This window comes from Telopea speciosissima, chromosome 9, assembly GCF_018873765.1.
Source record: "Telopea speciosissima isolate NSW1024214 ecotype Mountain lineage chromosome 9, Tspe_v1, whole genome shotgun sequence".
Classification (NCBI taxonomy): Eukaryota; Viridiplantae; Streptophyta; class Magnoliopsida; order Proteales; family Proteaceae; genus Telopea; species Telopea speciosissima.
This window is the reverse complement of record NC_057924.1, coordinates 16,294,686-16,319,803: the sequence shown is the minus strand read 5'-3', so window position 1 is coordinate 16,319,803 and position 25,118 is coordinate 16,294,686. Positions and strand designations below refer to the sequence as shown.

Genomic DNA, 25,118 nt, shown 5'->3' with positions numbered 1-25,118 from the left:
GAACCCGTAATTTCTTTGTTCCCTAACCAAGCTCTTAAACTCTAACCCTAAATGTTTCAATTTCAACCATGAACTTAACCCTCAACCCCACCACCACTGCCAAAGCCCAGGAAACAGAATCAGATACACCACCACCGATCCAACTACCCAAGTCCACAGCAGACCACCATACTCCCAAGACCTTATCCATCCCCAATGGCATACTCAAGCGCATAAAAAAAAACCACGCTGCAAGCTTAGATGGCCACGCCTTGGATGGCTGTGGAGAGTTCATGCCATCTCCCTCCGCCACCCTCATCGACCCAACTTCCTTTAAATGCGCCGCTTGTGGATGCCACCGCAACTTCCACCGCCGTGAGCCTGAAGCAGCCTCACTCTCCTTCGACCTCCACTAGCACCACTACCAACCTTCACCACATCCTTCTATAGCCGCTCATGAGCGGAGTCCCAATTCACTTTCATCCTCCCCACCATTGCTCTCGTCTTCATACTACCCGTCTGCACCTCAAATGTTGCTTGCTTTGAGTACCAGATTGTCGGATCGGTTAGATAACCATCAAATAGTTGCAGCAACGACAATGACGACGGCAACCACGACGAACTCAGATGGGCGGAAACGGTTCAGGACGAAATTCAATCAGGAGCAGAAGGAGAAGATGTTTGCTTTCCCGGAGAGGTTGGGTTGGAAGATGCAGAAGAAGGTGCCATTGAATTTTGTTCGGAGACAATGGCTTCCCCTGCAGATGGGTTGGTGAAGAAGTTTATGATGGATTCCATGGTTAAGGGTCCTGCAGATACAAGCCCATGCACCATGCCTCCTTCCTTTGATCCTCCGGGTATGCAAGCTTTTCTAAAAGAAAAAGTAGTTGTATTAAAGCAGGTGGAAGAAATGGAGAAGAAATCTTGAGGGTCAACATTGTACGGTTGTCTTTTTCATTTTCAATTTTTATGAATCTTAATCTTTGAAGACCTCCGACTGCATCGGTCTAGCTCCAGATTTCGCATGGCTCATGGTGGGTCGAATTGCTATCGGAATCGGTGTCGATTTTGCTCTCATGATCGCTCCGACTTGGATACCTACAACTCATCTTCTCCAATCGATTTGAGGAAGATGAGTTGCAGGTTTTTTCTGTTTTTTTTTCTTTTTTTTCTGAAAGGGGTAGTTTTGTAACTTTACTATTTAATTTTAACACTGTTAGTCATGAACTGACGGAATGAGTTTATTTGTTAAATATTTGTAAACTTCAAGGAGTATGCAGAATTTTCCAAAACTGAGGGATAAAATCATATTTTCATTAAACCTTAGGAGTGATATGTATAAATTACCCTTTTGTGTTTTCGGTTCAAGCCAATTTACTCCCCTGTAAAGAGAAAAAGTATTTGGAATTATCCAACCTTTTTAATGTTTGGTTTTTTTATTCCTAAAATGATTTTCTTATAAGTGTGTGTGTGGTAACAAACAGATTTCGTAATCGCACTTTTTTACCTTCCCACAATGACGTGTTGCATATTTAAAGAGTCTAAATGTGTAAATACGCAACTCTACACAGTAGCCTAACATTCTCCTCGAGCTCCGGCAGTTCTCTTCGGTCTAACTGGACACCTGCCTCTATACCATGGTTTGAGGTATCAGATTGGATTGGCCCATTTTGGCCGGATCGGATCATTATTGGTTGAGACTGATCCTGATATTGATCCGATCTAACTGTACGAACAGGGTTAAAAATGTAAAAAATTAAAATTTTGTTTATAAGAAAATAGGGACAAAAGTGTTATATTTACCCGAATTTGGGTGATTCCAATCTGTATCACCGATCTGATCCTGATCCAATCCTATTCAGTCGATACGGAGATCACAAACCATGCTCTACACAGGACTGTACTTTTGTTCCTATCCTGGGATAACGTTATCTTTTTTAGGTTATCCAAACTGATTAGGACTGATTCTCCAAACTGTAATTATGATGTATCTTTCCTGTTTTGTTAATATATAATTTCTTTTTCCATAAAAAAAAAAATCTTGGGACCTGCCTCAATGTCTCCGCTTTTGGATTAGTTTCCCTCTTCTGCCCCCACCTCCACCGCCCCTCCCTTTCTCTTCCAGACTGGTCTCCCATGGTGTAGATGATCACAAAAAGTAGCTCATTCTTTGAGTTTCCTACACAAAAAAATAGTAATACTAAATAAAATGAAAAATAAAACCCCCAGTAGCTGACCTCTATCTGCTCCATCTCCTAGGCAGGTCCATTTCCTCAAGTTGGTAAATGGTCATCCTACCGCTGTCCAAACATATTGCATGGGTGGGAACCATCCCCTTTATTAGAGGAACTTAAAAAGATGGAGCGGGTAGGAAACTGAGTAGATAAAAATACGGATATTTATCCCCTCAATTTGTCTACCTCTCAATTTCCTCAATTCTATCTAATAGGGTTGAAAATGACCACCCTACCCTCGCCCAAAAACACTATCCGGATGCTAGGTGGGATCCACCTCCCTCTATTAGATGGAATTGAGGAAATTAATGGACAGACAAGTTAAGGTGATAATTTTCCTTAAAAATACCCCAACTGACTTCAAGATATTGCGGAAAAGGGCATATGTGTTTGGATGTGATGGATTGAGGTCGTTGAAGACTAATACAGATTCCTTGACCATCTAGGCTCAACGTATGAGAAATGATATGGAGTTGCTGTAGAGTGTGAGCAATTTACAGGGGATGTTGAAATCCTCATTGGTGGTGGAATTTCTGGGCCGCTCTTCCACAGGGATCAGATTATCGTATCCTTGAACTTGAACAGGGAGTTAGGGGGCATCTTCTATCACTGAAAACATCGGAGGGGAGGGGAGGGGAGGGGAAGGGGGGGGGGGGGGTACGGCTACTTGTTGGTGTTGGCTACAGGGATGGGGAAGGTGGCCTATAAGGGCAGTGAGAGGGCAATGGAGAGGGCAGCTATGAGTTGGGGTGGGGGAACCGGATATGAAGAATAAGAAGGGAAGAGGGAGACTGACAAGGAGGGGGAAATTACCAAAAATACCCAAACTTTTAAAAGTTCGCAAGTTGAGTGGATTGGGCAAGTAAGTCCGGTTACAACACAGGGTTACAAACAGATTAACCCTTCTTTAATTTGGATTGTATTAATGCTCAATTTTGGAGAGGGAAACCTAAGGCCGGATTTGGTATGATTTCTATTTCAGTTTAATGGAGAGATTTCTATTTCGGAAATTGTTTGGTTTGATTTTTACACTTTATTTCAGTGAAATAGAAATCAAATGGAGGACAAAGTAATAATTTCACGTTAAAAATAAAACACTACCCTTCTTCTTCTCCTAATAGTCTCACCATCACTTCCTGTCGTCGCCACCACCGCCACCCCCCTTCCTAGCCCCACCCTGCCACCACCACCCGAAATATAAAGAATCTATTCTTAGAAATTGAACTACCAAATGAATATTTTTATTCTTGAAATATTTCATATTGATACAACCAAAACAATTTCAATTTCTTGACAAAACATCTATTTGTTGACTTTTTCATGAGATTAATCCAAAATTGCAGTAGAAATCATACCAAATTTGGCCTAAAGAATGTAAGAAGATTTCGTTGATACCATGGTCTCAAATGCGTGTAAGACTAAGAATTGTGGTGGTTTGGGCGTTAGACCAAGTTCAACTCAGAACAAATAACTTCTTATGCGGCTTGATTGGAGACTGTTGACTGATCCATCTTCACTTTGGAACAAGGTACTGAAGGCTAAGTACTTCCCTATTGCTAGTCTTATTAATCATAGTAAATTACACGTCACCCCCTGGTTTCAAACGAAACTTAGATCATTCCATAGTTTTTGAAAAAACTCAAATCACCCCCTGGTTTAGACCCCAATATGACAAATTAGTCCCTACCATTAGTTTTATTCTGTAAAGTGACGATGTCAGTTGGTTAAATAAATTTAAATTTCTAAACTACCCTTGACCAATGTTGAAGATGAAGGAAGGATAGTATTGTAAATTTAATTCTAGTGTTTTAGTACAAGGATAAAATAGTCCTTTCACACCAATAACTAATAGCAGATTAGTACCGTTACTATAGAGGGGGTGATTTGAGTTTTTTCAAAAACCAAGGGGTGATCTGAGTTTCGTTTGAAAACCAAAGGGTGTTGTGTAATTTACCCTAATTTTAATCCCAAAACAGAATTTTGGGTGGGTCTGAAATAGTATTTCCAATATCATTCCTCACCTAAGAAACATGGTTTGTCGAAAAGTAGGGAATGGAGATTTCATTAATATATGGGAAGATCCAACATCATTTGAATTGAAACGGAAAAAATATAACCAGATTGGAATAACATGTTTTGAAACAAGAATAATGTTTTCTAAAAACCTGGAACAAAAAAACAACCATTCAAAACTAAAATTCCAGTATTTGAAAAGTTAAAAAATTAGTGCTAACATTAATCATGTTGGCCTCATCTCCCCCTTTTCCCACTCTTAAACATAACTCATTATTCTGAAGCCTTCTTATCTCTTTGAATCCCTGCAAGTCAATTGATTATACCAACATATTGGATTCGGTTGAGATAAAGGTTTCAAAAAAAACCTTCTTCCAGCTTCTAGTGATCTTCTTCATAATAGCCAGAGATAGATATGATAGTTCCTTTCTAGTGTCCCAGCTTGCCACAATGGAAACAGTTCCTTTGGTGGATTTCTTTTGAGCCCATCCATCTTTAACCCTAGGGCTCTTTTGCTGGGTCTTTCCCTTTCTCGCCTCCTCCTCCTCCTTCTTCTTCTTCTTCATTGAAGGAGAAGACTTAGCTTCAGTCGCCTTAACAATGGCTAATATGATTCGAAATCTACCAATTCCTAACACACACAACTCAGCCTGTTGGAGTTCATTGTGCACGTTCTGATTGCAAAGACTATGTTGTCAATCCTCTCCCTTCTCGAGGGATTAAATTTCTAATCACTTGGGTGTCGTGTCTATTCTTGCTAGTTGACACATACTCAAGCCAAGTGAATACCATCATTCACCTATCATTTCAGTGTGAATCATATAACGCGAGAATAAACCCTTAACTGTTGTAGGACATTGACACTCCCACTAGAAGTAGTTACTAAATTATTTACCAATAAATACACCACCTAAATGGTAGTAGTAACCAAAATCTCATTAAAATGACAAAAGTAATTACATTAAAGTCCCTCCACTGAACAATGTCACAAGTGGGCTTACATATATGGAATATGAACATCATAAAAAAACCCTACTCGTCAAAACGGCTATGTCAAAGAATCACGATCACTGATTGAATATACCACTTTTGGAAAACCTTTTCAAATATAATTACTATATAAATAATATGGGGAAAAGAACGCTAACTAGTCGCGTGTCCCTTGTGCCTAGACACAGAGGGGCACGAAATGACTACCCCACCCCCATGGAAAGGCGAAAATCTCATCCTCATGATGCTTATGTGCACGCTCTCATTGGCCCTTCCGTTGGCATAGGAGCCATGCAACCAAGTAGCGTTCTCTTGTCCAAATAATAATATTTTAAATGCATCTGTAAACTCTTTACAAACTGCCACCGAACTTGGAATTTCAATCAAATCACAATCTTATGATTCTCTCAAGATATTCATTATATTCGAGAAGTGGATATCTTGTTGAGTATCTCTTCCATTTACAGACGAACATTGTTGTGAATCTAATATACCAATATATGGATAGTGTAGGCATCAACCTTAATTCGGTGTTTACCAAAAAACAAAAAAAAAACCTTAACTCGGTACACCAAAACACAAAATGTGCAACTGCAACGGTAAAGATCTCTCAGATATAGGGACCAACAACTATTACAGAGAATCTTATTACTTAATACAACTAACGGTAGTCTATGCAAGATTCTCAAATGATCAAGTTTGATACACATACAATATTCACGTTTATATTCTTGAATTACATTTCGAAAATATACAATGTGATAATCATATGAACAAAATGCCTAATTTTGTCCCTAATTGCGAACACTTGAAATTATATAACCTAGGGACAATATATCGCATATACATAAAACAATATATGCCAATTAATTTAATTTGATCTCTTTGAATTGTGTTTGATGAACACAATATCCAACACGCAATCATCGCGTGAGATTGATGAAGATATTGCACCATACTCAGTGTTATGATATCGGTGAAAAACTACAAATCGTCCTTCCAATTCATAATCCAATAGTATCAGAATTCTTCTTCCCATGGCTGTGCACCAAAGTACAAATGATCACCATTTGGTTGTAATACAGAGAGAGAGAGAGAGAGAGAGAGAGAGAGAGAGAGTTGATCTATCTGTGCAATATAGAAGAATGGATGTACATGAAATTAAGAAGATCAAAGTAGAAGACATACAACCTTAACTCACAAGAAGATGATAGAAAAGCCATAAAAGTTAGCTTATTTATTGGCCCCAAGATCACTTAAAGAAATCCCTACTGAGTATTGATGTATTAGAGAGACCACCAGAACTCTTATCTCTTTTCTGATCATGAGAAACTTCCTTTGTTGATGAAGAATTTGTAGAGATGGAAGAACTGGTGCTGGAATACAAATTTGGATTAGACTTTGATGTCTTCTTCCCTGTAAGCATTTGTACTAAGCTCCTGAAATTATTTGGATCTACTTTAATTATCTGTGGAGTATCAACATAAATTATGTTGGGCTTATTCACTTGTCCTTCTGGTAATGAAACACAACTCCCCTCTGCTTCCTTCCTCTTCATTGTCGTCGATCTACAACTCAGTGTTTTGATCTCTTGCCGCGGCGTAATTGCCTGATCGGAATGAGCCATTTTTACCATGTCCAAATTGTAAATAGAGAGCTAATACTTGGTTAACCAAAATCTTTATATATATATATATATTCCTTAAAGATTCAACTCTTAATTTGTGCTATTTCCCTTCACCAAAACTTTCTAAAATGGCCTGCAATACTCTTTGTCTTGCAAGAAACCTTAGTTGAAACTTGAAAATGTAGAAATTAGTTGACTTTCACACATCTTTTAGATTAGAGGTAATTGGATGAAGGTTATTAATTAATGTTTTAAGGAAAGGTTTAACATTGAAAGGGACAAACTTACATTTCTTAATCCTCTTTTGTACTAACTTGGGATAATTAAATATTTTCTTTCTAAAAAATAATATTGTCAAAGCACGCCACCCTCAACAATCCTCCATGGATGACAATACCAAGGGGACAAACTACAAAGAACCTTTATTTAAAAAAAAATAAATAAAAATAGAGAGACGTGTGCAATGAACTTGAATTGAGTGCCTATAAATCTCTTTTTATTTAAAGGAATGTCTGAATGGCACCTCTATAGGTGTGTTTAGAACTTGACAGGTTCATTTAATTGTCTCTTATTTTATTTCTAAAAACATTTGATATAGTTTTTTAGTGAGGGTAAATCTATCATTTTATATATGAACGACTTTCAATTTTTTGAAAACTCTTTTTTTGTTATTCTTATATTAAATATTATATTAAATAATTTTTGAGAATAAAATAAGGAACAAAAAAAGTATAATTAATTGGGAGAAAGTTCTTTTTCCTGGAATGTGGCCTACGTTAGCATTCCTATGAGTCTATGTCTCGCCTCCCCATATGAAAAAACAACTCTACCCCTTTGTTTTGAGGAGGAGAGAGATAGACACATGGGAGTGCTAGCGTAGGCCATACTCTTGGACAGAAAACTACTTCCCTTACACATTAATCTATAGAATAGTTGAAAATTTGGGTTTTTGACTAGGGCGAGTCACCTGAGTCGCGTCAAAATTTTGGAAAACCTGGTCAAAAGTCCTATAGACTAGGTCAGGGTTAAAATGACGACACTGGGTCATAAATTGTCCGATTCAAATAAGACTCAGTATTTTTACTTGAGTCATGACAAACTTGACGAGTTTAGTCATTTTTTCAAAAAAATCATAAACCAGATCACTTAGAAACTGAATTGAATAAAATATTAAATCTGTATTCTAAAACTATAAGAAACCCTCAACTCCTTGACTCCCTTCTCTTGTCAATGGTATATACTCAAAATGCATTGAAATGTGATTCTTTGATTTATTTATTTTTCTGTTTTTTTCATATTTTTTTGACTTTTTTTTTATTAATTTATACTTATTTATTATATTAAAAACTTAAAAAAACATGACTCGCCTTGATCAGGGCTGACAAGGTTGAGTTACCAGGTTTTTTCTAAAAAACCAAGTTGAGCCAGAAAACCTAGTTTTCCAACTACCTTAAGAAATGTAAATAATAAAATCTCTTTATTAATTGTTATTTAATAAAGAACGATTACACGTATTAATTTGCACTGCAACCAATGAGAGAAAATATTTTCCATTGCCTTATGAGTTAAGATAATAATCAAACTAGAGGATTTGCTTCCATGAAAATTGTGTAATAAGACCAAACCTTGTAAAACAAGAGGAAATAGGTGTACGGGGCTACGAGCCTACGAGCCTACGAGCTTTGTGGGTTTTTTTTTTTGGTTTCAAGAGAAACAAAAAATGACATTTCAGTGATTCAAAGTTTCAAACCTTCTTAGCATGAATTTTGAATATTCTCTATTTTGACCAGTATATTCTGCTGCCTGGTAGCTAATCCTTGCAAGAGAATACTTAATTAGTGGGGAATAAACAAGTCAAATTTATAATAAAAAAATAAAAACAAAAAAAAAGATACAAAACAAATTTTGGGTGAAAAATAAAACAAAATTTAATTTGCTGCCATGGCATCATCATATGCTTGTCTCAGTATTGGAGGCAAAGGTCATAGCAATACCGGAAAATTATCTCCTCGAGTTCCCTGCCCCGCCCAGTTCTTCCAGTACCTTTAATAAGGGGGGTGGACCCCACCCGGGCAAAGTGGTCATTATGCCCCCTTTTTATTATAGGCACTGGGGGAACTAAGCCGGGCAGAAACTGGAGGGGACAGAGATCTGTTTTGATTTGCAGATGTCACACATAATGCTGAGAGAAAAGGTTATCACTTATGACTTGTCATCCTCATCCATAGTGCCGGCAAGGATTTCAACTTCTTCAAAGTTAGGCAAAGGAAAACATCATGGTTGTACCTAGACAACTAATTTTGTAATTTAAAAAGTTTCATACAATATTAATTGATGTGACCAATATACACTCCCAACAACAGATCTAAGCTAATCTATTTTGGATTAGCCACAAGTCAAATTTCAAAGGTCCATTTGAGTTATATATAACTTAAGAATCTCAACCATTCTCCTTGTATTTTAAGTTCTACATTTGTTTCCCAAGTTTTGATTCTGTCAACCTTAGGTTCATTCAACAAATTATATTAATAAGATTTTTCTCAAAGTAAAAAAAAATAAAATTATATGCCTAAAAAAAGTGAAAATAGTTCCTATACACTAGTGGATGGAACCTTTCCCACACGTCTATTATTCTTTTGCAATATGGATAATTGGTGTGGCTATTCTAGTCCTTGAATTGAGAGGTCATGGTTTGGATTAGTTACTTGTCAAATTTCATAACCTAATTCAATCACTATTGTGCACTCTTCCATAACTCTGGATTTTCAAAACTCTCATTTGCCAAGTGAAAAACTCCAATAGGGTTGGAACTTGACATGTACATAGGAGACATTGGAATTTTCTTGTTCACAAAATTTAGTTTTATATAGTTTACCATGTGGCAGCTATAAGGGTGTTAAAATTGTTAAGAGATATGTAACACAATAGGGGAGTCCCTCTATGTGGTTTCCTTTGTTAGTTTATATCTTTAATTGTTAGTTTCTTAGTCTAAGTAAGTTTCTTGTTTTAGGCTTTAGGCTTAATTAGGTAAGAGTTACATCTTTTTTGTAATTCTGTTTTGGCTTAATATTAATATATGTTGGCTAGTACGGTAGATGATACATTTTATCGCACAACCCTTTTCTCCTGTTGTCCTTTCTTCTTCTCTATCTCTTTCTATCTTCTCTTTTCATTTTGTTAGACACTAGTTACAGGTTCTGGGATTCTTTACAAAAATCAAAACTAACTTGATTGAACCAACCGAGTCGAATCGAAAATAATCAACTGAACTCCTTATCAGTTCAATCTTGGTTTTTTTTTTTTACAAAAAAAAAAAAAAAACCATTAAAAGACCAAAGCCGACTAGACCGACCATTATGATTGATAGAAGCCTACCAGACAGACCATTACGACCAATTGAAACCGAACATTTGGATAAAAATCAAAAGCAAAAAAAAAAAAGAGAAAGAATAACCTGCCAAATTCAATATTAAAAAAATCGTTTTATATATAAAAACTGACATTAGACAAATAATAAATTGGATAAGAGACTATTAAAAATAACCGATAATGGGCTAAAATTGGCTAAAATTGACTAGATCGATAGCTATCAATTTCAATTTGATTTTGGTAAATCAAACACCTTATGGTTCTAGTTTCATTCTAACTTGGTATATGCCAAATATCAAAATTGGACCGAACCAACCATTTGACACCCCCTAATGCCATCTATTGGCATTTGAAAGTGGGAGTCTAAGCATAAAGGTTCCTCCCCAGTCCCCCCTCCTAAAAAAAATTATTGTATTAAAAATAGTATAAAAAATTGAAAGCAATTTCTAATTTTCCTTAAGGATTAAGTTTTGGCAAAAATGTGTCAACATAAACTGGGTGGCAAGTTGTAATCATAAGAAAAGGTCTCTCATGGATTAACAGCATGTCAAATTATGTATAATAATTCAATTATATGTTCAACCTGTGTTTTTGGATAGTCCATAATTTTAACTTTTTATTTTAAACTCCTTAACTATATTTTTTACTCGCTTTTTCTCCATATAAAAATTTGGATTGAATTCAAATTTTATGGATGGATAGGAAATGATAGGGTCTACTTGTGAGCCAAAATTTATGGCCAAGTGAATTACTAAGTGGCAAATGCTAGGACGTTTTTATAAGTTTGGCAACACGTCTGTACTCCTCCCACGTACCCAAGTTTTCCTTCTCAATTTTTTTTTTTTACGGAATATGATGTATCTAGAAATCACAAGACAAAACTGAATCATCAATTTTTAATATTTTTATAATCTAAATTGTCTGATCCACTCAGAGTTTGGAGAGTGCAACACATTGTCGAGAATACTAATACACATGCATGGACATACACCAGATGTAGAGGATATTTTTTATTTTTAATGAAACAAGGGAGAGTATTTGATTGGATTTAATTTTGAAATGTAACATGTGACTAATCTAGACCATGTCCTCTCTATCCGATGGTCGGACGGACACGCCATCCCTCCAAGCGATAGAATTCATGCCTTGTGATGTTTGGAAAAATAGTATACTGATGTGACAATAATAAATCAAACAAAAAATAAAGTTGTCCCACATAAGTGTGTGTGGATCCCGACTTTTCGATTGATCACATGGATACCACAAGAGCAAGACCATCAAACAAGTTTCCGCCACGAGATACCGAATCAGATGACGACACCTTAAAAAAAAATAAAAAAAATTCAGAAGCATCAATCGTGACTTCAAAGGTGTCTGCTCCGTTCGACGCGCACAAGTCTTGGGATGTTACGAAAATGGCGTTCTTGGCGAATCCATTATCGCTGAGCGTTCCAGAGGCCGCTTTCGAGTCATGGCTTCGTGACAGTGGCTATCTCGAAGTCCTCGACGAACGAACCACCAGCCTCGACCGTTCCTTCTTCTCTTCCGACCGTGACGGTAGCTCTACCAGTGTCACCACCTCCCCCTCCTCCGTCACCAATTATAGCTTCTTTTACTTTATCTTCTCCTACTTGGGCACCTTCTTCTCTCTCTTCACGCTCAACCCTTTCGCCAAGCTCACTACCGATGATTTTGCCGGCGATGCCCCATCCTGGACAGTTGGTTTCTTCGGCTGCTTGGACTCTTACTCCTTTCCCTCTTCTCCTTCCCAGGCCAGGTTGAGGGTTCAGGAGAACGTCAAGCGTTACGCTCGCAACTATGCCACCCTTGCCGTTATCTTCTTTGCCATCTCTCTGTACGACCCGCTTCCGCCGTTTTGTAGTTTTAATTTGTTCTGTTTTCTCCTAATTCTTGATTAGGAGCTTAAATTTGTTTTTCTTTGTGGTGGCAGGTATCAAATTCCAGTTGCCTTTTTGGGATTGCTATCTTGTTTGGCTCTTTGGGATTTGTTTCGCTTCTGTAGCAATAAGTGGGGATTGGAACGCTACTCGTCCATTCGCCAAGGTCTAGTCCGAATTGCCCAATGTGGTAAGTCATACACTTCTTTCCGTTCTTGTTTTGGATGTCTTGATAATCTAGTGGTTGGCATTTCTGCTTGAAAGACTGACTTCTTCAATTTCCTTATCTATTGAAGTTGGCATGTATATTCATTAAAATTGTTTGTACTGGTACCCAGTTGTTTTTCAGAGTGTAAATGGCTAAAGGATCATGTTTTAAAGGCACTTGTGCTTCTCATCTAAACTGGAAGAATTCATTTTCTAATCAGTATCAGTGTTTCGTATTTGTTGTGTGATTTTTCTTCTTGCGAGCAATTTTGAAACTTGAGACCTCTTGAGACTGGTTTTTGCAGGAAAACTAATACTTGCCTTCCATTTATTTAAACTTCATCTTATAATGCGGACTCCATAGCTGACCATTCAACAATGCATACATGCACCTAACTGAATAGGACTCGTAAGCTAAAATAACTAACAACCAACAAGACAACCAGATTCCCCTTCCCTTCGAGAAACCTGGTCCTCCATCAATACCTTGCCATTTGATCACTTGATCAGCACCTCTATAATGGCACAATTACCTCGCCGAATCATCCTGTGATCAATTATTTTCTCTAGTTGCGATTGAAAAACCCCATTATCATTGATGCGAGGAAGATCTATTTGTGGCTGATACAAATTTCCAATTTTTGGCTTGAGACAAGAGACGTGGAAGATTGGGTGAACTCTTGCTCCATCGGGCAGCTGTAGCTTGTAGGCCACCTTCCCAATGTGTTGGATGATCTTGTATGGACCATAGTATCTTGGCGACAGCTTGAGGGCCCTTTGCATTGCAACTGATGTCTGTCGATAGGATTGTAGGCGTAGATATACCACCTCTTCTACGTTGAATTCATGATCTGTGTGGTGTTAATCTGCATGGCACTTCATTCTTTCTTAAGCAAGCAACAAGTTTTCCTTGAGAAGATTTGATCACAACTCTTCTATTGCTTGAACATGAGTGGTGCCTAGAATATAAGAGAGAAGACGTGGAGGTGCCACGCCTTAAACTGCTTCATACGTTGACATGTAGGTGGAAGTATGTGTTGACATATTGTACCACCATTTGGCCATTGAGAGCCACTTAGCCTACTCCTTTGGACGTGCTCCTGCAAAACACCGCAGGTAGTTTTCTAACACTGGTTTACCACCTCTGATTGATTGTCTGTATGAGGATGGTAGGCTGTTGACAAATTCAGTTTGGTGTTCTGCAAGCGAAATAATTCCTGCCAAAATGAACTGGTGAAAGTGGGATCTCGATTACTAACAATTGATGTTGGCATGCCATGTAGTCTGAAATTCTGATCAAGGAATAGACAATCAATTGTAGCAGCAGTATATGGATATGACAAAGAAATAAAATGTGCATACTAGGACAGCCGATCAAGCACTACCATAATCATGTCATGGCTGTTAGATACGAGAAGCCCATCGACAAAATCCATGGTTATGTCTGTCCAGACAGGGCAATGGTTGTAGCAAACTTGATGGAGTGAAGTTCTCAGCTTTGTTCTGCTGGCAAACATTACATTCTCGGATATAGTTCTGCACTGTCAACTTCATTCCTTGCCAATTAAAAATCAACCTTGACTCGTTTCCATGTCTTGTGGAAACCTGAAAGACCCGTAGTAGGAGAATCATGGAGCTATTGAAGTATTGCAAACTTCAAGGGAGATTTGGAGCTAAGGTAGAGTCGACCCTTGTAAAATAGTGTTGGAACTAGAAGGTTCAATTTATTTATTTAGTGTTTTGGATATTAAAACCATTGTGTGATGTGTGTTTTGGGTATACTAATGTGTGTGCTAAATGTGCTAAGAGATAGATGATACCCAAGCTACCAAAGAGGTACAGTTGTAGGAAGAACAAAGCATGTTGATTGGAAGAACTAATTGAAGACGGTCTTCCATGGAGTGAGGATGGCCTTCCATATGCTTGTGAATCAAAGAGTTGAATGCTACATCAAGTGGAAGATTCCTTCAAGTCAAGCATTAGGATTGATTTAAATTGGAATGTCTATGATCCTAATGTAGATGATCAACAAGATGTGAAAAGCCATAGAAAAAAAAGACTCCAATGAAAAACCAAGGAACTAGGTGGTTTGACTTAGAAGTGTGCTAAGTTTACTGTCCACGGTCTTCCGTGAACAGGGATGGATGACTGAGCTATATTGGCATATCTAAAAAGTGTAAAGTCTAAACTCATGAACAATCGAGCTTGTTTTTTGAGTAAGTGGTCGTGGATGACCACTGCAGTCTTCCATGCGATTGCCCGTGAATGTTTGAGAGTTTAACATCTCAAACGGACGATGTCGATGTCTTCCTTGACCATCTTTTGTGCATGTCCAAGAGTGACCATCTTAAGTCCCTATAGCCACGGTCTTCTGTAACTGTCGCACGGTCTTCTATGCAATAGTAATTAATGTTACATGGTCAAGAAGTTGGAAAGATATTGACTATATATTAACAACCACTTGGACTATAACCACTTGAGTGGAACTCTTAAACATCTTCAATGATGTTGAGGAGCTCCAACAGCTAGTTTTTCTTGGAAATCATTAGTTGAATATTGGAAACCAAAATGAACTTAATGCTTCTAATCATTTTGATGTTTTAGTGCTAGTTTCTCTTGGGAATGAAAGTTGAGTTCAAATGTTCAAAGAGAAGCTTAGCTTGACTCTAACAGCTAGTCTAACAGCTAATTCTTTTGCCAAAAAAAGGATGGAGTCAGTTGATGTTATATATAGAAGATCAATCACAAGCAAAGACAAGAAGTGTGCAATGCAAAAAAGCAAGATCATTTTGAGTTGCTGATATTGAACTTTATTGTCTGCATCCTTTTGAAAAGTAGTTGTTGCTATTGTGACAGAGACAAAGTGAAAGATCATTTTGAGAAGGGCTAAACAAAAGATTCAACGTGTAAAGTGCAGCATAAAAATCATCTTGTATTGATCATAATGAGCTTAATTGGTTACAGTGATCAGGCTTGAAAGAAGAAGCCATATTGTACTGTAAAAGAGAAATCATTGGTCTGTGTGACCTGAGTGAATATCCTTGGTCTGTGTGACCTGGGTAGGAAATCCTTTGAGCCTATGTGGCTTGGGTACTCGACATGTGGTTGCTTATGTAAGGGCTTGATTCTTTCCTGGGAAAAGAATTGGATAGTGGAGAAATCCTTAGTCCTTGATCAAGGGAGTGGATGTAAGACAGGCTGATCCGAACCACCCTAAATCCTTGTGTGCTTATTGGTGTGCATTGTCTCTCTCTCTCTCTCTCTCTCTCTCTCTCTCTCTCTTGCATCTACATCAAGCAAACTGGTAAGATCTTCCATGGCACTACCTTTGCTTGTTGCATATTTGTTTTGTGTTTTATGCCATTGTGTGATGTGCTTAAGGTTTGTAGGTTTGTGTTTTATTTACTATAGTTTATTTTATTTGGTCACAACTCAATTCACCCCCTCTCGGGTTGCATTCGGTCCTACAAATAATAATAACCCATTATAGTAAGTATATTTAGTAAGGTCCCGCTCACCCCTTGAAAACTTATCAACCTTACCCTGCAACTCCTGTACCCATTAGGGGACCACCGAAGAGATAGCCATCATTGGCTCTTCTTGATAGTGCATCAGCTGCTGTATTTTCTCTTCCACTCCTATAGTCCAAGATAAAATATCCCATCAATTTGGTAAGCCAACGTTACTGTCATGGTGTAGCAATTTTGTATCCTAAAATATATTTCAAACTTTGCTGATCTAATCCAAATTTGAAATTGGCACCCAGGATGTATGGCCTCCATTTTTGCACAGCTAAGACCAATGCAAGCGGTTCCTTTTCATAAGTGGATAGCAACAAATTCCTTCCTTTAAGAGCTTGGCTGAGATAGGCAATTGAACGGCTCTCTTGCATGAAAACAGCCCCAACACTATTACCCAATGCATCACATTCTAGTGAAAAGGGCTTGGTAAAATTGGGTAATGCGAAAACGGGTGGTTGTGAAATCATTCTCTTAAGATTTTGGAAGGCTACCTTTGAGGCTTTGACTCAGTGGTCCAATGAAATGAGTTCTTTTTCAACATGGAATTAGTGGGACTGCAAACTTGCCATAATCTTTAATGAACTTTCTATAGTAACCGGTCAAACCCAAAATCCTCTGAATGCCGATATTTTCAGGTAATGGCCAACTCGTCATAGCAGAGATTTTTGAAGGATCAGCTAATACAGCGTCCTTTGAAATGAAATGACCGAGGTATTCAATTTTCTTTGTACCAAACTGGCATTTTGACTTCTTAGCAAATAACTTGTGAAATCTGAGTGTTTCTAAGGTGGTACGCAAGTGCACCATGTGTTCTTCCCAAGATTTTCTGTATACTAGCTATCATAAAAAGACACCAAAATAAGTTTGCTCAACTAAGGTTTGAATACCTCATTCATTAGGCCTTGAAATGTAGATGGTGCATTGGATAATCTGAACGGCATCAACAGAAATTCGTAGTGGTGTTGATGGGTCTGGAATGCCGTCTTGGGTATGTCCGCATCATGTACATGGATCTGGTGGTATCCAGATTGTAAGTCGAGCTTTGACAAGACAATCGCCCCATATAATTCGTCCAGTAATCATCAACTACTGGAACCGGAAAGTTATCTTTTACAGTCACTTGGTTCAGTGCACGATAGTCAATGCACATCTGCCAACTACTGTCCTTTTTACAAACCAAGAGAACTGGAGAAGAGAAGGGACTTTGATTGGGCCTAACATTTCCAGCTTGTGACACACTCTATTTCACTCTTGTGGTAGTGTTAATAGCGATAGGGATGTACGCTGACTGGTGATGACTCGGTAATTAATGAAATTTTGTGATCACTAGGCCTATGAGGTGGTATTTCCTTGGGTTCATCAAAAACGTCAAGGAACTCTTCTAACAATTCGTGGAGTTGTGGATCAACATTCTCCTCAGGAGCCGAGCCAGCCATGCTACACAGTTGTAAAAGCACACCCCACCCTTTTTTCTTTAAAGCTTTCCTTCCATCAGCTTCTCCCATAACAGATATTTCTGTAGAACATTCCCCATTGATATTCCCCTTTGATACAATAGGATATCCCATTTAAAGAGACCTTCATCCATAAATTGAAGAAATCCCATAAAATTGGCTCTAATATTCTGAACCAATTTGCTCCCAACAAAGCATCACAGCTACCCAATTAAATGATGTAAAATTGCAATCACCTCCATACCTTGTATAAAAACTTTAACAGCTGGACACCTTGCTAGTTCCTTCGCTCTTCAATTTATGCCCGTTGCCCACCATAACTTTGACTCTTTGAGAGCTCCTCCACTTTGGACAGTAAGGCCATTGCCCAACACTCCTTGCAACTGTACCATCCGAAAAATTATGGGTGTTACCTGAATCTATTAAAATTACCAAAGAATGGCGATTCAAGGTGCCATTTGACGTACATCATTTGTGGAGTAGGGGCACTTGCAATGGCATGGAGTGATTTCTCCAGCAGTGATGGTGTACTTGCAACAACCACCTCTTTTGTTGTGGTTTCTTTGTCTACCTGGGTGCATAGTTGTCATCACGGAAAAAGAACCCGGTCGAAACTGACCGAAACCACCAAGATATCTCGGTTTCACAAGATACCAAGACGAAACTTAGTGGGAGTTTAAAAAGTTCCAGGTTTCGACCAATTTCGACTGGTTTCAGTCGAAACTGGTCGAAACAAATTGAACCAAACCAAACCAAAGTTTAAATATCACTTGTTTCGATTGAAACTTGTGATATCTCGCAAGTTTTCATCGCGATAGTGGAGAAGTTGTAGGTTTTGACACAGGAGTTGGAGTTCGGCCTCCAAGTGTGGATTTCTTTGCATATTTCCTTCGTTTGGTGCATCTACAACCTAGATCAACCGACTTCTACTAGTGTGTGAACCTCTCTGCGGGTATCCATCCTAGCCATGTGTGTTGGCTCCAACTTCTTACAGTCACGGTGAGCCCTTCCCTAGGTTGGGATATCTTATACAAGTTGATGATGGGGCTTATAGATGGACAGTTTTGGACTATCAGGACAATTAGGCCCAAAGCATATCATGGGATACAGATGTGGTACATTTAGAGGAACGGCTCCGAAATATTTAGCGGTACGCTACTCGTGGATTGGACCCACCAAGAAACTCCGCATGGAATTAAGCAAGTGTTGGCTGTTGAGAAACTTTGTTTTTATTTGGATGACATATAATATTTAGTGTTCTTGTACTTTAACTTTATGTGAACTCAATATTTGTAATGCCAGATTTAGTGTCTCCTTCAGCGTACACTAGTAAACTTGGGTCAATAGCCACAAGTACCATTTTGAGTTTTTTTTTTTTTTTTTTGTTTTTTGTGAAAATAGTTCATGCATTGTGTTTAGAATGCCAAAAATAGGATGTACACAAAAAAATCAGACCTAAAAAACCATTTTTGGGCCTCGAAACCACCATCTCGAGTTGGCTGGGAATAAGTCCCAGGTTTCGACCATATCTCTGTTTCAGCCTGATCGAAACTAGGTCGAAACCTGAGATTTAGAACCTTGGTTGTCGTGGCGTCTAGGCGAACCAAGGCGTTGGAGGGGGTATGGACGCAAGGCGACACCAACAAGACAACCAATGCGACCAAAACGTCCGCCTAGGCGATCAAGGCGACACTAGTTGTCAAGGCACCCGGCTGCTAAGGCAGTCACCTAAGCGACGCCTTGACAACTATGCCTGGGTGTTTTCCTCATCTTCTTTTGGCCATGGGCCTTCCATTCAGTACAGATTTTGTGTCTTGTACCTAAGCCTCGGTGAAAATTTTTCATCACAATTATAATACAATCCCTTATCTCACCTTTCTTTCATTTCAGTAGGATCAAGAGCTTAATGGGTGGATTGGAAGTTTTGAGAACAGCTGTGCAGACTGACATTGAGTCTTTCCACCTTCAAACCTGGTCACACGTCTTCGAGCCCCAATTTTCTCTTCTTGCAACTGAGCAAGTCCGATTGCTGCTACTGATAATGAGTTGTGCTTGAACATTTGCACATTTAGCCGGATCTCTTCCTTAAGCCCACCAATAAAACAACTCGTGATGAATGGTTCGTTGAGGCCTTCTGTGTGGTTTGTCAAAGCTTCAAATTGTGTTTGGTAGTCTTGAGCTGTGGAATTTTGCCGAAGCTTTGCCAGGGACGCTGTGGGATCTTCAAATTCGCTGGGTCCGAATCGAACCTCCAAAGCTCGGGTAAAACTCCTGCCAGTGTGTTATGGGACTTATGGCTCCTCCTTATTCATCCATGCCTCCAGGTGAAAAGAAACAACCATGAGCCGTTATTCGATAGGAGTTTGATGGTTAGATAAGAATTGTTCAGCCCTGTAGATCCAACCTCTCTGATTAGAACCATCAAAACGGGGAAAATCTAGGTGAATGGTTCAAAGTTTGTATATTATTGTTGCTCGTCATATGCTGAAACTCTTCTCTTCTATTGCTGGAACGATCATCTAAGTGTTCCCCTTTGTCGCGGTCAATTGATTGCAAATTTGTTCATATTTCATGTCCATGGCTGTGATCTTGTGTCTCAGATCGTTTGAAATCTGATTCTGACAAGGTGCTTCTTGTAAATTGGATAGCAATTGTTCATGCTGAACAGAAATATCTTTCAACGGAGAGATTGCCTCATCGAGCTTGGAAATTCTGGTGCTGTCTTAGAATACCCTGACTCTGATGTGTGATTTTTCTTTTTGCGAGCAATTTTGAAAGTTGGCTTACTTCGAGGGAAGCCGAGACCTCCTGAATCTGCTTGTTGCAGGAAAACTAATACCTGCCTTCTATATTGATAAACTTCATCTTATACTACAGACTCCATAACTGACTATTCGACAACTGACTCCTACACAAACAAACGTGGTGCATACCTGCACCAAACCGACTGGGGCTTGTAAGCTAAAATAGCTTACAACCAGCAAGACAACCGGCTGTACAACAACACTTCACATATCAGTATTCCTGTCCATGAAATTTGCAATTATTAACAATGTTACTGTGATAGTGATGCAGTTAAGATTGTCCAATTGGGTTAATTGGGCCTTGTAAAACTTTATTTTGGCCCATGGTTGGGTTCTCTAAACCTTGGGCTTCTTATTTTTTGGGTTTATTGATGTAATGAGCCTAATTTATAAGCCCATAAAGTGGGGAAAATGTTAGTATATGGGATTAGTAGTTAAATTGAGTGATTGAGTTGGATTAAGATACTTAATAGCTAGATAGAATTCTGTTATGAGTTTATTTATTTTATCGAGTGTATATGAGTGATTAGGAGTTCTTTTATGAGTCAAATTAGGAATTTTAGAAGGTCTATATACATGGAATACATCCCCTATCAATTAGAGATGATTTGAGTAAAGAATATGAGTTTTTTTTCTAAGAGTTTCGGTGCTGTTGAGCAGTGCATATGGGATTGGTATCCCAAATCTGATTTTTGCCCCATGGTTTGGTTCTATAGACCATGGGCTTCTTTTTTTTTGGATTTATTGATGTAATGGGCCTAATTTATAAGCCTATAAAGTGGGGATAATGTTAGTACACGGGACTAGTTTGAGTTAGTTTTGAATACTTAATAATAGCTAGATAGAATTCGGTTATGAGTTTATTTACTTTATTGAGTGTATTAGAGTGATTAGGAGTCCTTTTATGAGTCAAATTATGAATTTTAGAAGGTCTATATATATGTAATACATCCCCTATCAATGAGAGATGATTTGAGTCAAATTAGTTTGTTTTTTAGGAGTTTTGGTGCTGTTGAGCAGTGCAGACGGGAGTGGTATCCCAAATCTGATTTCTTCTCTTCTCTTTTCTTCCTCCCAAGAAAATTGATCTCATGTTTCTTCCCTCCCCTTCCATCAATATAATTTATTCCCTTAACAATGCAGTTGTTTCCTTTATCTCAGATCTGGTCACAGATTTGATTATTGTGTCTGCTTGCATCTGAGATCCTTAATCTAGATTTTTAAATTGTATCAGATTGGATTACTTGATACAATTATCTGAAATTTGTTCTCCCCCTCCCCCCCCCCCCCAAAAAAAAAATAAATAAATAAATAAAACAAAAATAAAAAAGCTATCCATCAGCTGACTTTTGAATCTTGCAGTAAACATGTGCCACTTGAAACCAATAGACCATGGAGGAAGTTAAGAGTTCTGACCATTACCTGCATTATAGTACTAACCATTCAATTTTTGGGGATCAATGGCTTCCTTTTGGAACAGTACTTCTATTTACAACTCGGCTCCTTTGACCTAAATAGTACTAACCCAAGCCTGAAAATGCAATTTTGTAGTAGGTCAGTTGAAACCAGAACTAAACAAAATGATTAATCCTCCGCTTTGGAAGATATCTTTGGGACTCCATTTGTTTCAATGGTTTAGAATACATTTGGGGAACTCAATTTGCAGTTATAAAATTTGTTTTGCATTTTTTGTTATTTGTCTTTTCTGTTATCTGTTCTCCCCTCCCTCCCCCCCCCCCCCCTAAATGAGAAGAATGCATGTTTATGCTTTGGCAAAATATTATTGTCACAATGGTCTGTTACCATAGTTCGAGATCTCGACCGAGATCTTGGTTTTCTGGGAGGTTGAGACGAGATGGCATGCGAGTTGAAAAAGTGCAACAACTCGAATGAGATCGCGCAAATCTCGACCCAAACTCCTTTATATGAGTGTCAGATCTTGAGATCTCGGTGGGAAATCTTGGTATGCAGACACCTATCTATGCAAACCTTGGTATACAGATACTTATTTATGTCAGAAACCAGGACAGATACTTATTTATGCCTAATATCATTTAAGTAAATTTATTTGTATTTCATTTACTTAGGATATTATTCATAAATAAGCAAATACCCTCTATTTGAATCCAATAAAAATAGTTAAAAAATAAAATTCCAAAAGGGAAAAAGTCAACCCCCCAGTTTAAGAACAAAACCTGGATTTTCGGTGGTAGGTGCAATTTTCAACTTTCTAATGCTGGGGGTTTTCTCAAATCTAAAAATTCTATAAATCTTAATATGGTAAAACATTGCTAAAAACCAAAAGTGCGGTAAAATATTCATTTGTTTTGATGTCCAAAAAAATATTTTCATTCAAAGCGATTTTGATAGCATTCGCGCACACCCAATTAAGTTTGACTGGTACATAACTCCTTCAATATAAATCAGATTTAAGCAATCTTGGACTTATTGGAAAGCTTTGTTTTGAGTACCTTGTCTGTTACTTTTCCAAATCTCACACGACACCTATTATGCCACGTGGACTGATGATGAATCCATTCCAACTGTTGAATAGAGAGGACATGGTCTAGATTAGCCATGTAATTCGATAAAATGCCCCCTTGTACTGGCATGCATGTGTACCAACACTCTAGCCATTACTGTGCACTCTCCCAACTCTGAGAAGGAACAGATGGTTTAGGTAGGAAAAACCATGAAAATGGACTGCTTAAATCTCTTTTTTGACTTCCGGAAACGTCACAAATAGTTGTGACACCAATAAGTACCCTCTCTTTCTTTTTCTCTTTTTATTTTTTTGGCATGGTTGATTAAAAAAGAATCTTACTATATGATGGGAGAGCTTCCTCCTTAAGTGGCAATTGTATGTTGACCAAAATACCATGGTTTTTTTTTTTGGTTGGGGGGGGGGGGGTGGGGAATGACATCAAGAAAATAAAATTGGAACTTGCTTTCCTTATTTCTATATTTCATATCAGTAAAGTAGTTTCTGTTTTTTATTCCTATGCAATTTTCTTTTGCTTTTATGAGAATTTTCTGTGAACTATTTTCCTTTGAAATGGATAGAGCCTTAATTAACTTATCAAGGAAAAAAGGGGGAGGAGGAGGGGAGCATGAAGTAAACCCACAGAGTCCAGACAGAGGCCTCTTTGGCTCTCCAATTTTAATTATTATATTAGATTATCCATCCTCATTGCGAAAAGCTTGATAATCTCTTTTATCGATCTCTGTATTCATTTACCCTAGATGGTCATATAGTTCCCCTAGAAATCTGTTGCGGAGATATATATATATATATAAAATTGCAGCCTAGAGCATGGTGAAGTTCATATTGTACTCTTCAAGCACAATCTTATTATGGATACTTGTTGACATGCTTTGATTTTGGATTTTGTGCTAATGCTGGTGTAATACATTAACAGATGACACTTTTGTGCGTCCTCCTTTTAGAGATCTCAATATTCAGCAAGATGTGAGAGAAGAAAAAAAGTGTATATTGACATCCAGATCCACTACTTTGTAGTAATCATTTCTCGATTTAGCAGGGTTGGGTCCATTGACTCGTAGTTATGGTGGTACCCTTACGTTTATTTGCTTGGCAAAATCTTAATAATTTCAGTAATTAAATAGGAGTTCCATTCTTTACGAAACAGGGCTAGATCAAACCATTATATGAATTTTATATTTGTGCCTTTGAAATTTGGTTTACAAGGAACAGACAAATTTGAAGGTTACCACTTGGATCCCAATCATTCTAAACAATGATTAGTGCATGATACAGGCAGAACAATTTAGGAAGCCCTTGGATGAAAACTGATCTTCTAAGTTGTTTCAAATGAACTCAATCACTCTTTTTTCAGATACAACCTTTGTGTCTTCATCTCTAGACCAAAAAAAAAAGGCGAACCCAGTGCACAAGGCTCTCGCCACTGCGGGGTCTGGGGAAGGTCATAATGTATGCAGCCTTACCACTCCACTTCGCGGAGAGGCTGTTCCCTGACTCAAACGTGAGATCACTAGGTCGCGATGGAGCAACCTTACCGTTGCACCGAGGCTTTATCTCTAGACAGAGATACAAACTTAATAACCTTGGGGGGTGGAGGGAGAGGCTAGGATATTGGGGGAAGGGTGGGACTGGAGCTATGAGAAGGCATGATCGAGGATATTGGTAAAGCAATGTATGTGTACTGTCAAACATGCTTCTTATTATTAAGTTGAATTTTAGTTCATAGTCTTCATAGGATTCAAAGTTCTACTATGAAGAAGTTTCTAGATGGAAGATCCTTTGCAGGATGCTTGACTTTTCTTTGCAATCAATAAAGCAAATGGGGGTTTTGAAAAGCTAGTAGTTGTTTTTCACTCCTTTCATAGTATTGAGAGTACTTACTCTTCCTTAACAAAGTTCTAAGTATGCAAACTAGGCATGAAATATTTTTTGTGTTCTCTCTCTTCTGGTTTTTTGCCCTCTCAAAATGCCTTTGGGAATTAACTCCCTCTGCCCTTTGCAGCAACTGCAGTTATTCTCTATTGGACCCATGTTCAGCTGGCTCTCTTTTGTGCAATTGGTGTCAGTTATGCAGGTATTTGTTGAATCGATCAATACACAAGACACTCTTTTTTAATCCGTGAATTTCATTTCATAATCCCTTTGTGTCCATCCCTTTTTCAGTTTTGATTTTGCATGCCTCACTTCGGAAGTTAACTACTACAAAGCAACTCACTCAGGCAGATGGGCATAAAAGAGTTCAGCAAAGCAAATACAGAAGCTGATTACCTTTGGCATCTCTACTAAAGTATATGCGATTTTTTTTTTCTGTATGCATGGAGCTACAAGATGTCAAGTAAACACCTCATCATCACTAAATGGAAATATTAGTTGGAGTTCCAGTGCATGAAAGGATGCCTTTCAATTTTGCCCTGTGTTAGAGGAAAAAAGAAATGGGATTTTTTTTATTAATTTCTCAGTGACATGTCTCCTAAATGTCTTAACAGCATCAATGATCAATGAAGCTAATTATTCATACA

General features: G+C 38.1%; 1 protein-coding gene and 1 pseudogene across 1 annotated transcript; both read left to right on the top strand.

The window, feature by feature from the left end:
* The first annotated feature begins 59 nt into the window (after positions 1-59).
* On the top strand, positions 60-18,739 carry LOC122641063 (annotated as a pseudogene).
* LOC122641062 (PRA1 family protein H) lies at positions 11,545-25,118 on the top strand. The gene is made up of 4 exons (XM_043834379.1): positions 11,545-12,067; positions 12,164-12,300; positions 24,602-24,673; positions 24,763-25,118. Exons 1-4 carry the CDS (start codon positions 11,628-11,630, stop codon positions 24,861-24,863), a joined length of 750 nt encoding a protein of 249 aa, XP_043690314.1. The 5' UTR covers positions 11,545-11,627; the 3' UTR covers positions 24,864-25,118.

Excerpts from the sequence above, each read along its gene's own strand:
- LOC122641062 (XM_043834379.1), top strand. The coding sequence starts at position 11,628 with ATGGCGTTCTTGGCGAATCCATTATCGCTGAGCGTTCCAGAGGCCGCT. Across the intron at positions 12,301-24,601 it reads AGTCCGAATTGCCCAATGTG|CAACTGCAGTTATTCTCTAT; the intron begins GTAAGTCATACA and ends TGCCCTTTGCAG. Across the intron at positions 24,674-24,762 it reads AATTGGTGTCAGTTATGCAG|TTTTGATTTTGCATGCCTCA; the intron begins GTATTTGTTGAA and ends TCCCTTTTTCAG.